We start from the raw sequence: 14,646 nt of genomic DNA, 5'->3' as shown, positions 1-14,646 counted from the left end.
TCTTCGAGACAGGGTGAAACACAAATTATTATGTACAGATTACTGTACGTATAGAACAATAAACCTGTGAAAGAATTGTTTATTGGGGCGAACCAGTAATTACTACGTTTCGGAGTTTTTTTTTACGGAGCAGTATAAAATTCAGCATTTGCAACAGAAACCTAACGATGACTAGAGCAAGCTAGTCGAAACGTTGAGACCAATTCAGAACTGACTCCGCGGCAGTACAGTTAATTACGTTCCTATAGTACTAGTAGTCCAGTCTATTTTCTATACCATCCGCCCTGGTAATAGTTAAAAAGCAGGACAGTTCTTTTCAGAACTGAGAAGTCTCCCGATCTCCGATTATCATACTCCGCGGCAGTAGAATAAAGCAAGACAGTTCTCTAAGAACAACTAACTTGCAAGTAGATAGGCCACACACTTGGTGTTACCGCAAACCAAATATACACAGAAACAATGCAGTTACATTTTCAGAGCATTTCCAATCATGAATGCGTAACACCCCCCCCCCCCCCCCCCCCCTCCTCCTCATTTTCTGTGGTGTTGGTAATAAAATATAAAAAACACGAAAGCTTGTGTCCATATACAAACGTCATTTTGAAGCAAGGTAATAACTGGGTAAATCCCCATTGCATAGGTATTTGAAACACTACTCCGCAAGGTTGTCGTAATCACTGGTCCCTATAATAAGAACGCCATCTCTTTTCAAGTAGTAGAACAGAACGCCAGCGTTGTGGGCAAACCCCATACATCTGAGCATGCTCAGTGCAATCCTGGGTTTTTCCCGGAACTAAAAATAGATTCTGCAATTGCAACATCACACGACCCGCGCCATCTATCTACACGACAACAACTGAAACCAGAAACAACAAGGAAAAACCCAGAAATTCATGTGTTGTGTAAACCACAGTCGATGAAGACTCTTCTAGTTCTACTTTCCTGCAGCTTGTAGAAACCTCACTCTGCAAATTCACGACTTGACCAGGCAACATTAAAAAGCTCACGATAGATTAACAACAATTCCAAGAGTGAAAAAACAACACGATTTCAGTCACACTGGAAATTTACACACACAGGCAGCAGCACATAATATAGAATAGCTCATCGTTCTGTTTTTGTGTTTGTTCGGGTTTCGTTCGTATTGCTATTGGCCTCGCAAGAAGATTGAAAACCGGAAGGTAAGATACATGTAGCAACTAGCAATAGCATGTGTGGTGTACTGTAGACTAGAAGCTAGAGTAATACTCTATGATTTATGAATGATGTGTGAAGGTGAAGTGACTGTTTATTTGCATTTATAATAATAACAACAGAACATCTCCAAAAAAAAAATTATATAATTATAATATAGTTATTTAAATTAAATTTAATAACAAGATTTATTTAGAATATCAAAGTCTTTATCTGTTATTAATAATTAAATCATATTTGTAGCGAATCTACCAATCAAAGGACGTACCAAGCATTAGCATGCCAAGGCGCTAAGTACATTATACAAACTTTCAAAAAGATAGGTTCATGCACCAGAGATGCATTCTGAGACCCAGTTATGTAGCATCTTACTTATAACTCTGTTATAAATAAGGGTTTGTGCTATGGCCTATACAGCAGCCACAGTCGGGAACACCAGGGCACCAACTTCTCCTTTCGATAAGTGCTCTGGGTTCTTATGCGTTACACATGGGACCAACGACTTTACGTTCCATCGGAAGGATGAAGCAATGGTTAAGTGTTTTGCTTAATAACCTTATACGGACATAAGTATCACGGCTGGGGATTCGAACCCAAAGTCTGCTGATCAGAAACACCAGAGTTTGAATTCTGTGCTCCTAAATTAGGTGCTTCACAGATAGCAGGAGGGTTACTAGCAGTGGGACTATCTTCAATTGCAGCACTAGAAAAGAAGAACAAGAGCAAAAAAAGGTTAACATTTCTGGGTTTTTTTTTTTAATAAAATATTAACAGAGACTTGTTTTGTTTTGTCCCAATGCCAATCCAGAATTGTGACACTGCAACTTGTCACACTTGAAGCACCAATTTAAAAGATGTCAGACGAGGAGAGGTCTGATTCCCTGCAGTCAGTTGAGATCCCAAATGACATGTTACAGCAAGCATTCTTAAACAATAACGGAGCATCAAACCAATCCTCGGAAATGAATTTATCTGTTCTGCCAACTGACCTTCATCAACTTGAGGTCATGACAGGAACGAGTCAACAGACGCTAAATGACCTCTCTGCTCCCAAACTCCGCATCATAGAGCAACCCAAACAGGTATTTTGAACAAAAGTCATTTATTCATTGAGATTTTGAATAATCTTTCAATTATTCTCAGACTTCTGGCTATCAACAATAATCAAAGGATATGACTTTCCTTTCAGTCAGGGATTGTACACTTGAAAACTTTTAGACAATCTTTTAAAAGCATAGGCCCTAGTAGGCCTACAAAAGATTTTGTTGTGCCTTTCGCATACAGTAACAGGCCTCTAGGCCTACATATATGATTCAATTTACCTCATTATTGACAGAAATTCATTTTGGCCTTTACATCAAATTTACAAAAATTACATAAAGTCAGTTTTTACCATAATGGACTGCAATTTACGTACACGGCTGGTATGGAATTTCATCTTTGAGAGGACAAGGCCATTTTCATTGTAAAGAACAAGAGGCACCTCGATTGGCATTGAAAATCTCATGAGAAAGAAAGGGGCATCAAGGCCAACACCAATATCCTCTCCATGGCATGGCCTCAGTGTAGTTCACAATAACACAATAACAACCAACAAAAGAAATAAATGGATTAATAGTAATAATAATGTAAGCTCATGGGTGAGTGGGTTAAACGCAGGGTTTCCAAGTTTTGTAAAGAAACATGATGTTCTAGGTTTGATTTGGTTTAGACAGAGTTACCTCACCCTCTTTCGATGTCTGTCTTTGTTCGTGTATGGCCTTGAATTCTTTGCAATGAATGAAACATCCTACTTTTGTGTAATTCAATCAGGAAAAGGAACCGATAGTTATATATTCATAATGCCTGATTCTGAGCTAATTATATATTGATAACCAATTACAGAGTTAGACAAGGAACTGTCAGATTCCAAATGAATTGGGAGTTTATTACAAAGGTGACTGCAGTATGTTCTGACGAGGCCCTTACTGTAACCCCTCGTGGTCTACATCTACGTCTACAGGGTTCGGTTTGGTCTACATACAATGTAACTCTTTACTTTAGAGTTGAGTTTAGGAACCTGGGGATTTCAGAACATGTACATATATAGGGGTATCAAAATAATGTGAAACCTTTGTGTTAAAGGTAGGGTCAAACATGCAGATTGGTTTTTGTCAATGTAATGCTGATTTAGGGCCAAAAGAAAGATACAATTAATCAGACTCAAAAGTTTTGTGGAGAAAAATTGTCTAAACCATAGGCTTATTTAGCTGGTTGTTGTGCTTAAAGCAGGATTGGACCCTGTGGTATTGCATCATTAGGTAAGTGTATTTATCAACCAAATTGTATTGCAAAACAAAAAGCCTACATGTAGCCACTTTGTTGAAAATTGATTCTTTATTTTGACCACTCATACAGCGTGGCTTTCGGTTCCGTTACGACTGCGAAGGGCCATCACATGGTGGTCTCCCGGGTCAACATAGCCAGAGAGGAAAGAAGACCTTCCCATCAGTTGAGGTGAGAACCGGGGAAGTCCAAACAACTTCAAATGGGGTATTGTTCCAACCAACCACAGTTTGAAACTTTCAGTATGAGTGGAAATTTTGGGTAAAGGGTTCTCTAAAGCATTAAGCATTAACGTTTATTAAGATAGTGATGATGCTATTATCATTTTTTTTTTTACAAATCAGTCAAAATACAATAATTTGTAAGAATTCAAAGCTAACTGTTTAGTTGTGTGTGTGGTAGATACTTAACTATACTGGACCAGCAAGAATTGTTGTTTCCTTGGTAACCAGTGAAGATCTACCTAAACCCCATGCACATAGCATCGTTGGCAAACACTGCACTGATGGATCATGCACTGTGCAGGTCGGACCTACAGACATGACTGCAAGGTATGTTAGCCTAGAATTATCTTGAGGACATAGCCTCTGTTTGCCCAGGTCTTTGTCTTGAAGCTTCTTCAACAGTTTCTTATATTTTCTTAGATTTACCAATAACGTGTCTTTTCGGATTAAAGATGGCAATGCCCCTTCAAAAAACCCAAGAATATTCCTCAGGTGTTAAATTGTCTGGCACTAGCTTCTCCCTAATGTCAAACAAAGTTTCAGTCCTTAATTAGAGATGTTTTTTATTCCAGCTTTCCAAACCTTGGCATCCTTCATGTAACTCGCAAGAATGTTGAGAGGGTCTTGAAAGATCGTCTTCGTGAACAGCAGAAGCTTTATAGGACTTTTCTTGGTGATAAGGGATTCGTACCTGGAGCACAGCATCTGCTTGAGACTGAGCCAGCCCTTGCCAAGAAAGCCAAGGAAATGGCCAAGGAGATGGATCTGTCTAAGGTGTGCTTGTGTTTTCAAGCCTACCTTCCAGACAGTCAGGGACATTACACGCGTCCTCTGGCTCCTGTCACATCACTACCCATCTTTGACAGCAGTAAGCTTACAGTTTCATTGTAGTTTAATCAATATGACTATCATTTCTAATGATATGTGGCCACTAAACTTTTCTATTCTTTAATACACTCTTCACCTCATGTACAGAAATAAGAAATCCCCCCCGGACATATCTGTAAATAACTCCTAACACCATAATGAAGACAACAAATGGTTTGGGGGGGGGGGGGGTAGGTACACCATGCCACATATCAAGCACCCAATGTGACTTTATGTGTACATGTACATGTAGTTCACTCTAATTTGCTAAAGAATACTTTGTGCTGAAATTCAGCTGTTTACTAAAGTTGTTTCTTCTGAAAGGAAATTATAGCACACAAATTTTAAGGCTGAGGCTATTACACCACTGGTTGAATTTTGCAACCACAATAACTCATGAGATCTTATTTCCAATGGTCCTACTACACCCCCCCCCATAAAAAAATTCAAATCCTTTATGTATAGATTACTTAGTGTAGATAGTTAAAGGACACAACTGGTTCTCTCTACCATATGGCCTAAATAAATTCAGAATTGATGCAGACAAGGTTTATCAGCCTAATTGGTTTTTCTCAACCCTCCCTTAACCAGAGGCCCCTGGTGCAACAACTTTAAAAATCTGCCGTATGGACAAGAGCTCAGGATGTGTGACAGGGAATGACGAGGTATATCTGCTTTGTGATAAAGTTCAAAAGGACGACATTTATGTGAGGTTTTTTGAGATGAACCCAAGCGGAAGTGGGGAGACAATTTGGGAGGCATATGCAGACTTTGGGCCCACAGATGTCCACAGACAGGTAGGTAATAATGAAAAAACTGAGCTTTTAAAGCAATGCCTCTAATAGGTCGCAACCTATTCACTTTTTATAAACACTAATTCGACTCAAATCCAATTGCATTCTTTGTTTGATTTTGTGGAATCGCTGAGAGATTAACTAGTGAACTAATTTTGCTTCACACTGATTAGTGTCGGTCATACTACCATTATGAGGTTAAGTGTTGAGTTTTTATACAGGGTTGGGGGTTTGTTGGGAGTGAAGTTAGAAGGATCTATTGTAAACACTCGAGAGAGTCTTGAGTGTTCAGATTGTCTACTTCGTCAATTAAAGATTATAACAACTTCGTTGGTAAAATGCTCTGCACCTTTCACACATAACCCAAACTTACCCTTTCATCCCTTTCAAAGAGGAAGTTCAAATGCGAAGTTCAAATGCGAAGTTAATATTCCCTACTACAACACTACAGCAAAATTAGTGGAGAATGTTCATAATGTTTCTTTGTCATCAGCTGTAAACTTAAGCTCTGTAAAGCATCAGGTTCTATTTCTGGATTCCATACTTACATGTAACTTGACATTATTGCATCGGAATAAACAACAGCCATGTGTATCGGGAAAATGGCATTAATTTCACAATGACTTTTTCAATTCAGAATTATTTATCTTGTGATAACCCAAATCCTCAGTTTTTGTTTTGCACCAAACACTTGTCTAGTTATAATTGCAATTTTATACTTGTTTTCCAATTGATTCTCTGGCAGTTTGCGATTGTTTTCAAGACACCCAAATATAAAGACTGCTACATAAGCAAACAAGCACATGTTCAAGTTCAACTTCAGAGGCGATCGGATAAGGAAGTGAGCGAACCTAAACCATTCACCTATCACCCTCAGATTACCGGTAAGCAACAGGATCAGAAATTACATCATAGAAAATACAACCCAAGGGAGAAATGCCCTGAAAAATCCCTCCAAACAGATTTGAAAACAAAATGTGAAACCAACTTGAATAACAGTAATTTATTGAATTTTTTGTTATACAAGTTATGTAATTGATATCAATCAGTTGATTTATTTGTTCATATGTTGTGCATTGTCCGTGGCCTATAATTCCTTTTGTGAATGCCCTCTTTCTGTAATAGTGAAGGGTTTTTTTTCTTCTTTTTTTCAAACTTTTCTTGAAGCTTTTTATTTTTGTGATGAGTCACTTTGAAACACAACGCTGAAAAACTCTGCAGCACACTAGTTTTTAACCTTTTATCCTTTCTTTATAAATTCAGTTAGGCCTGCAGAGGGTTTTATATATTATTGTTATTAATTTGTTTTGATCTTTCATCATTTAAGATTTTTGTTGACATGAACCTAAGGGAACCAGCAGTTGCCACTGACTGGGTGAATCTGTTGAAATAAAAAATTGATAAATAAATTGAAATTAATTTTCTTGCAGACAAAGAGTGTATCATGAGAAAGAGGAGGAAGGACCTGCCATTATTCCAGGAACATTTCTTGGGAGGAAGTGGAGGCAAGGGGGGAGGTTACGGAGGCTCAGGAGGGGGAAGCGGAGGTGGATCAGGGTACCCATTCTCTCCAGAACGACCACTTAATATGAATTTCACTGGTGGGCGTGGAGGGGGATCAAATAACAGTTTCCAGGCACCGGCAACAACACAACAAAACATTGCACAAAGAAGTAAGTCAATCCTAAAAAGTACCTTCTTGATGTAACACAGTCGGCTATGTTCATATGCTGACTAATGTATCACTTGTTTCTTTGCACAACATACTAAAAGTAAGTAGGTGACATGCACAGGAGATGGTCAAAGTCATGGCATGATTGGTCGGTAAACCACTTGGCTGCGAAGAAGTTCCTTCAAATAATTCATGTTGTTAAGTAATCTGACGCGGAAGACTTGGCATTTACGTTGGGACTCGTTTCTTTTTATCCTTTAGATCAACATCATCAGATTGTCATGCAGCAAATCCAGCAACAACAACAACAACAACAGCAGCAGCAGCAGCAGCAGCAGCAGCAGCAGCAACAGCAAAATCACCAGGGTGCGGGCTTCCAGAGCCGTGGTATAAGCTTTGAAAAGGATCAAGACTTGAAGATTACCCGCGAGACTGAAGTGGTGCAGGACACACAACCAGCGGTTCTACCTACAGTCACTCTTATTGGGGAGAGAGAGATTGATAGCGATCTTGAAGTAGATTCTCAAATACTTGGTATGTGTCTGGGATTTATTTTGAATTACAGTTTTTAGAGAAAGGGTCTTTCCAGCATTGTTCAACTGTGGGGCACTCTGGAACCAAATAGAATCCAGTACAATAATAATCAAGACCTGTAAAAGGGAAGGGGTATATCCTGTCATGGTTGGTTCTGCATCACCTTGGAAATCATTACACAGTGCTATGCAAATGGGTCTTATCATTTTTAATTCTAGCTCTGCATACCTGGGGCCGATTTCACTAACGTCTATGTTTGCGATCATCGCTAACACACTTGCGATGAGATCGCAAACTTCAAATCCATCGCAATTGCGATGTCGCTAATTTTGCGTTTCACTAAAGTCATCGCAAAGGGAAATAAAGTTTTTGTACGAGGCTAAAAGTAGTGACCTTTGACATCCCGCGACAAAATCGTCGGTCGTGAAATGGCATTGTGCAGTTTACCGGTATATGTAAATCGTTGTCATGTTGGTGCATACGAACTATTGTGGACGATGTTTAGGCATTCATTTACAAAGGGTTAAAGCATTTATAGGCCTATGGCCTCTATTATAATTTTAGATTTTAATAAACAGTTTTCGTAAATCTGTTGTAACGGTGGGATTGATGAAAATTCTGACATATCTGTCTAATAATACTAAGCTTCACACTGTCAATTTGCCAATACATTACACATTTTTTCTAAAAATGATGGTTAAAATAATCGAACCCATATAGTATCTCCTTTTTACCGATATTAAGGGGCTCTTTGCTGCAGTTCCGTCGCTGATAGTTGTCATCAGCAATCTGAGTCTACCAGGTAAAAGACCGCAAGACTAAAATAATGTAGCGCCACTCATTTTATGTTAAAACGTACACCGCTATAGCTATAAGCACAGAATAGCGCAATGTATCATAAGTTTGCGATGAACTTTCACTTTGCGACCACTAACATGTCATCGCAAGATTGTCATCGCTAAATAAAACTTTGCGACGAGTATATTCATTGTTAAGTTTACATGAAATCGTCGGCTAAAAATCCATCGCTAAGTTGCGATGGATTTTAGATTTAGCGATAGATTTCGGCGTTTGCGACGACCAAAACGCGTTAGTGAAATCGCCCCCTGGTACACAAATAATTAGCGCTTTGAGATGCCTGTCCGGTGTTTGTGTGATAAAACTATATAAAGAACTATTTTGTGATCAAAATACATTGTTTGCCTCCTGAAAACAGAGGATGCAACAAAAGGCCCTGTCAGGCGATTTGAATCCTGTGTGCAGAGTGGAGTTGGAGTTAGCACTTTTGAACCAGCAAAAAGTGCCAGAGATATTTCTGTGCAGACTGGTAAGTAGAACAATGGCTTATGTCTGGAATACATGTTTCAGTTGTTAACTTTTAGATATTAATGAAGAAAAAATGTATACTATGTCAAGATAATTACATAGCACTAATACATATTACCAACAAAACAAAGTGAACAAATTAAACACTGTTTGTCAGTCAGTCCAGGTATTTTCATTTCTCAAATTTAATTACACTTAGTTGATATATTATTTACAATTATAGTTATTGATAATGACGAAGACAAATTTAGTAAAACATGTTTTGAACCTTCGACCTCCAGATTAAATTTGCTGCCACTATACCAACTGAGCTATCTAGCCCTTTGTTAGCAGTCTTTTTATTTTATCAATGAGATGCCAGTCAGAAACCATTTAACCTAAAACCTCTGTGCAATTGTGTTTCACATCCAAGCTTATGGTTGAACCAGGGATAAATGATTTGAGTGACATCCTATCCTAATGACTTAAAGATCATCAATGTTTTAATTGATATTATCCCAGATGATATTCCATTGGATTATGAATCCCTCGCTTGGCGTCTTGCTGAGCGTACATCTCGTGCATTGCGTGACTTTGCAATCACTGCTGATATGAAGATGCTGTTAGCGGTCCAGAGGCACCTGACTGCTGTGGAGGATGAGAATGGTGACACGTAAGTTGCTTTCATTGGTTTGGGGAAGCTCTACGTTTTGGTGGTGTGCTGTTTTTAAGACCCTATTGAATTATTTCTACCCCACTTTTCCTCCTCTTTACTTGCCTGATTTCAGACTGTTTGATCCACCCAAACCACATTCATTTTCAAGTCATCCTTGGTTTATTTGTTTTCTGTTTTTATGTATATTTTAATTCCAGTGTATTTTAGAAACGATTTATTTGTGCCAAGTGATATTTTTAATATATTGTTGCTGTTTTAGTTTCTACGGTTCATGTATTTTTTTGTGCTATTTTTAATAACTGTATTTTTAATGTGCAAATCGAGAAAGTGATGTTCATGCTGGGCATGATAAATAAAGAATTGAATTTAATTGAAATTTAATTGAATTGAATTCACAAAAAAAAAACTTTTTAAAATGATACTCTCCAAATTGTAACAGTTTTATTTCATATTTTGTTCCATCGTAGACCTCTTCATCTGGCAATTATCCACAAGAAATACGACGTTGCTTTGGGACTCTTAAATGTCATTATCAGCATTCCTCATCAGAAGATCATTAATCATCACAACAAACTTCATCAGGTAAGAAAATAATGCTGCAAATCCGGAATGTTTCATAAGACAGCCAGAAAAAAAGGTTCAGTAAGCTCTGATGTAGATGTTTTAACCACATTATAATCATACTGCAGGCTTGCATAGTTTATCTACCATTCAACATGTTCAATACCATCTTGATTTGGTGTCGGCCAGAAAGAGCCGCGGATTACAAGATTTAACAATGAAAACTATGACCTGGCCCCCTCAGAAACTGAATTCCATTTTGTTTTCATTTGTTATTCCCTAGACGCCCCTGCATGTTGCTGTAATCACAGAACAGCCTGACATTGTAGAGTTACTTCTCCGTTGTGGAGCTGATCCAAACATCATGGATCATAACGGGAGTATGCCTATCCACCTAGCTGCTCATAATCGTCTTAGTGATATAACAGAGGTCTTAGTCCAAGGGGTGGAACCACTTCCTGGAAAGTCCAACGCTTCTATTGATCCAATCCCTACTGAAATCAACCTCAAGAATCTTGATGGTAATATAAAGTTAATATCTTTTTTGCTTTAGACCTCATAATAAAGTTATTGCTGGATGTATTAACAACGATTATGATAAATTTGACATCAATTATTTTGTTCTCCATTTTTTAGGCTTCACTGCAGCACACATTTCAGTTCAGATCTCTGATTTGAAGAACCTCAAAGTTTTGGTGAAAAACGGAGCTGATATTAATGTTCAGGTAGGTGCAATTAATGTATAGTTTGATCCTACTTTTTCGAGTATAACCTTAAACCTCAGTAAGTTTTCCAATACTAAATTGATAATTTTGTAAGTTGAATTGTCCTAAATACCATTCTATAACGACTCATTGTCCAGGATGGTAAAAGTGGTCGCACCACCCTCCATTACGCCGTGGAGCAGGCAAACTTCTCACTGCTTGGATACCTGATTGCTGATGCAGATGCAGATATCCACATTCAGACGTTTGCTGGTGATACCCCACTTCATCTTGCTTGCAGCCTTGATTACGTTGCTGTTGCTGCAGTTCTGGTTAGTGCTGGAGCAGAACCAAGCATTGAGAACTTTGACACCTCTTCCAACGAGATGGCTGGGGAGACTGGTGTAATATCTGATGAAGGACATGTGGAGATATTTGAAGACGAGTACAATAATGAGATACTTAGTGGCAAGACATCAGTGGATCTGGCATGCTCTGAGAGGGTAAGGACTCTTTCCACATTCTCAGAAATGACAAAACTTGTTTTGTCTACATGTTGTATTATTGTTAATACAATACAATGCCATTATCTTTATTAGATCCCAAAGGGTAATTCAAATCCCTGCATACAGTAAAAACATTGACACATTAAAATCATTTAAAAACAGACAATGGCTAGGATGAATAAATTTGTTGAAATTTTCACATATTTCTTGTCTTTTTTAAATGTACCACAGATGTTGAAAATTTTGAATGGTGAGGACTACATATCCAGTTCAGTGTCAGAATCCACACCTAGATTTGAAGAGAGTTTGGTATCAGCTGTTTCTGGTTCCTACGCCTCTAAGACCAATATGTCTGATTCCTACACCTCTACTGCAAATAAATCAAGCACTAGCCTCCGCTTCACTCCCACAGGTAGGTTGGCAGTTCCAAGATTTATCTCATTATGTTCACCACAGTAGTCACAAATCTGGTTGTACTGAATGATCCTTTATCTTGATATGTTGAATCAAACTGTTACTTCAAATTGTTTTTAAATTTATTTTTCCTCTAATTAGGAGATTTGAATCGCCTGGATTCCTTAACTCGTCAGAAATTATCGTCGCTCCTGGATGAGATAAAACCCCACAGGGATTGGTTGTCTCTTGCAGACCACTTGGGCCTTGGCAACATGATTAACCAATTAAAGCAGTTTGATAGCCCCACAAGTATACTGCTTGACCAGTATGAGGTAAGTTAGCTGGTAGACAATTAATGGCATAATGCACTATGGATGCCACTCATTGCTCAAAACACCCATGTAGTTCATGCAAACATTCCACCATTAGCAATCATCACATCAGCGCACCAAACCCCAGTTATATAAACTTTTTGAACTGATACGTAGTAAGTAAAATTTGTATTCTTTAACATGTTGAAAGCAAATCTAACACTACAAAGCCAGCAACTTGGTTGCAGTTTGGTCTAAATAGATGCTATACGCGGCTGAAGAGAATGCACCATTGTTCTCCAGTATGTTCACTGCACCACTTCTACCTTGATGCGTAGTATTGTTGAGTGAACTAATAATGATGACAAATTTTAATAGTGGAAACAATTTCCTATTGTAACTTATTATTTTTGTTTAACACTTGTGTGGGTTTATAGGCCATGGATGGAACTATCACGGAGCTCACCTCAGTTCTCAAAGGTCTAAATCGTGAAGACGCTATTAACGTCATTGCAGAAATAAGGAAGCCAATGAAAAAAGGTAGGATTTTTGTAAAAGGAATTATTTACCTGAATTTTTTACCAGGTTTTTCTGCTCGCTCCTAAGCCCTTTCAACTCATTTCATTGTAATCCAATTATTTTTATTTGATAATTTTTTTTTCTATAGCTGCTCATCCCTTACCCAAAGATTTGGATTGTACAACTCAAAACGATTCCGGTCTGGCATCCTCCCTTCAATCCATGCAGATTACAGGAGATTCTGGTTTGTCCCGTGGATGTATGACGAATCAGTTCAACCAGTCGGATGCCAGGAATATTGAAGTTTAGCTATTTTGGTGTTAAGAAATAAATTTGATGCAAAAATAGGTGGTGTTTTGTTTCCCCAAAAGACTGTATAGTTGTACATAGTGCTTCGTAAATGCCTTGTGAAGTTTATTAAAGTGAGATATTCTACTTTGTATTATCGGTTTAAATCTTAAGGTATTATGTAGTTGAAGAACTTGAAACGTCTTAATTTCTAACTAGGTGTTTAAGATAACTGTTTTTGTTATCAGAAAATAACTGTGGGAAACATAGCAAAACGCTGGAAGATTAGAATGATTTTTGGGAATATTTTCCTTGTGTAATAGGTTTTTTTTCTTTTTCTGAAGATACATTTTTTACAGAATTTTGTCTGCAACATATATCATAAAAATTTTCGGCTTAACTGTCGTCAGGACATTGTCTGTTATGTTTGTAAATGTAAATGTTTGTCGCTTTATTGTCATTGCATCAGTGAAACAAAAGGGAGCACTACTTTGTTAGTGCAGGGATCTTTTTATTGTACCAGCTTTGTAAAGCCTTGTTAGCCATAAAGAAATGTTTCTTAAATACTTGTTTTTCAATCTATTTGATAGTCGTCAAGAAGGATTTAAACAGAACATATTTTTAGGAACTGCTTGTTTTAATTTTGTGGACAGTTCACTTTAAAGCAGAAACATGGTGATAGTTAGCTCATTGTTAAGTAAAGGAGATGGCTGTGATGGGAATTGCATTGGTGAAAGCATAATAGGCTCAATGCTGTTTATCAACCTGTTTGTTTTATGAACAATGTGTAGCCTCCAAACACACTCTAGTTTAAATCATATTAGTTTGGATTTGTGTACATCACTACCTATGAAAGAGTCTTGGACAAGTTGTGCAAAATGCTGCATCTTTTGTTTAAGAACATCATTATTGCTTTGTATCACATTACATAGGAGGTGATTGGTCTCTTGTGTCTCTAGATTGCCAATGTAATGGTGAGATTGACAATGTAATGTCGCATGAGTTCCAATTTAGCATCCATTGTGGTTCGAATAGATTTTTTTACATTTAAAGGCAGTGGACACTATTGGTAATTGTCGAAGACTAGCCTTCACAGTTGGTGTATCTCAACATATGCATAAAATAACAAACCTGTGAAAATTTGAGCTCAATTGGTCATCAAACTTGCAAGATAGTAATGAAAGAAAAAAACACCCCTGTCACACGAAGTTGTTTGCATTTAGATGGTTGATTTCGAGGTCTCGAAATCAAATTCGCGGAAAATTACTTCTTTCTCAAAAACTAAGGCACTTCAGAGGAAGCCGTTTCTCACAATGTTTTATACTATCAACATCTCCCCATTACTCGTCACCAAGTAAGGTTTTATGCTAATAATTATTTTGAGTAATATTACCAATAGCGTCCACTGCCTTTAAAATTCCATCTTGATTGTGTTTCCCAAAGTACATGTATAACTTCAAATGGGAATCAGTACGTTTTCAATAGTGTTGTATTTTGTGGATTTTTGATTAGTGTGTTGTGTTTGTTAGTTTCCAGAACTGATGATGGAACGAACTTCTCAATTTGTTCCTATAAAAATTACCTATGCTGTTCTCAAAATGTTTTTTTATTAATTTTATTGTATTAATAAATTTTCTAAAAAGGAAAGGTTTATGTTAAAATTATACTAATACACTGTAGCCTACTGTGTTTTGGTATGTCAATTGTTGATGTTTGTTTGTTTGTTTGTTTGTTTGTTTGTTTGTTTGTTGGTTTGTTGGTTTTTTGGTT

General features: G+C 37.5%; 1 protein-coding gene across 1 annotated transcript; it reads left to right on the top strand.

Annotated features, from left to right (window-relative positions):
* Positions 1–806: 806 nt before the first annotated feature.
* On the top strand, positions 807–13,953 carry LOC117303632 (nuclear factor NF-kappa-B p105 subunit-like). Its single transcript, XM_033787847.1, has 19 exons — positions 807–1,181; positions 2,003–2,276; positions 3,592–3,690; positions 3,922–4,070; positions 4,316–4,611; positions 5,202–5,407; positions 6,150–6,288; positions 6,835–7,077; positions 7,338–7,610; positions 8,827–8,937; positions 9,438–9,588; positions 10,059–10,173; positions 10,436–10,673; positions 10,789–10,877; positions 11,015–11,359; positions 11,594–11,774; positions 11,918–12,090; positions 12,507–12,609; positions 12,737–13,953. Exons 2-19 carry the CDS (start codon positions 2,049–2,051, stop codon positions 12,895–12,897), a joined length of 3,300 nt encoding a protein of 1,099 aa, XP_033643738.1. The 5' UTR covers positions 807–1,181; positions 2,003–2,048; the 3' UTR covers positions 12,898–13,953.
* Positions 13,954–14,646: the final 693 nt, after the last annotated feature.

The sequence above is a fragment of the Asterias rubens genome, chromosome 20 (genome assembly GCF_902459465.1).
Source record: "Asterias rubens chromosome 20, eAstRub1.3, whole genome shotgun sequence".
Taxonomy (NCBI): domain Eukaryota; kingdom Metazoa; phylum Echinodermata; class Asteroidea; order Forcipulatida; family Asteriidae; genus Asterias; species Asterias rubens.
This window is presented reverse-complemented; position numbering and strand designations above follow the sequence as displayed.

Bases quoted from the DNA above. Each gene is read 5' to 3' on its own strand.
- LOC117303632 (XM_033787847.1), top strand. From the start codon at position 2,049: ATGTCAGACGAGGAGAGGTCTGATTCCCTGCAGTCAGTTGAGATCCCA. The intron at 7,611-8,826 runs GTATGTGTCTGG...TCCTGAAAACAG, and splicing joins AGTAGATTCTCAAATACTTG to AGGATGCAACAAAAGGCCCT. The intron at 12,091-12,506 runs GTAAGTTAGCTG...GTGGGTTTATAG, and splicing joins TACTGCTTGACCAGTATGAG to GCCATGGATGGAACTATCAC.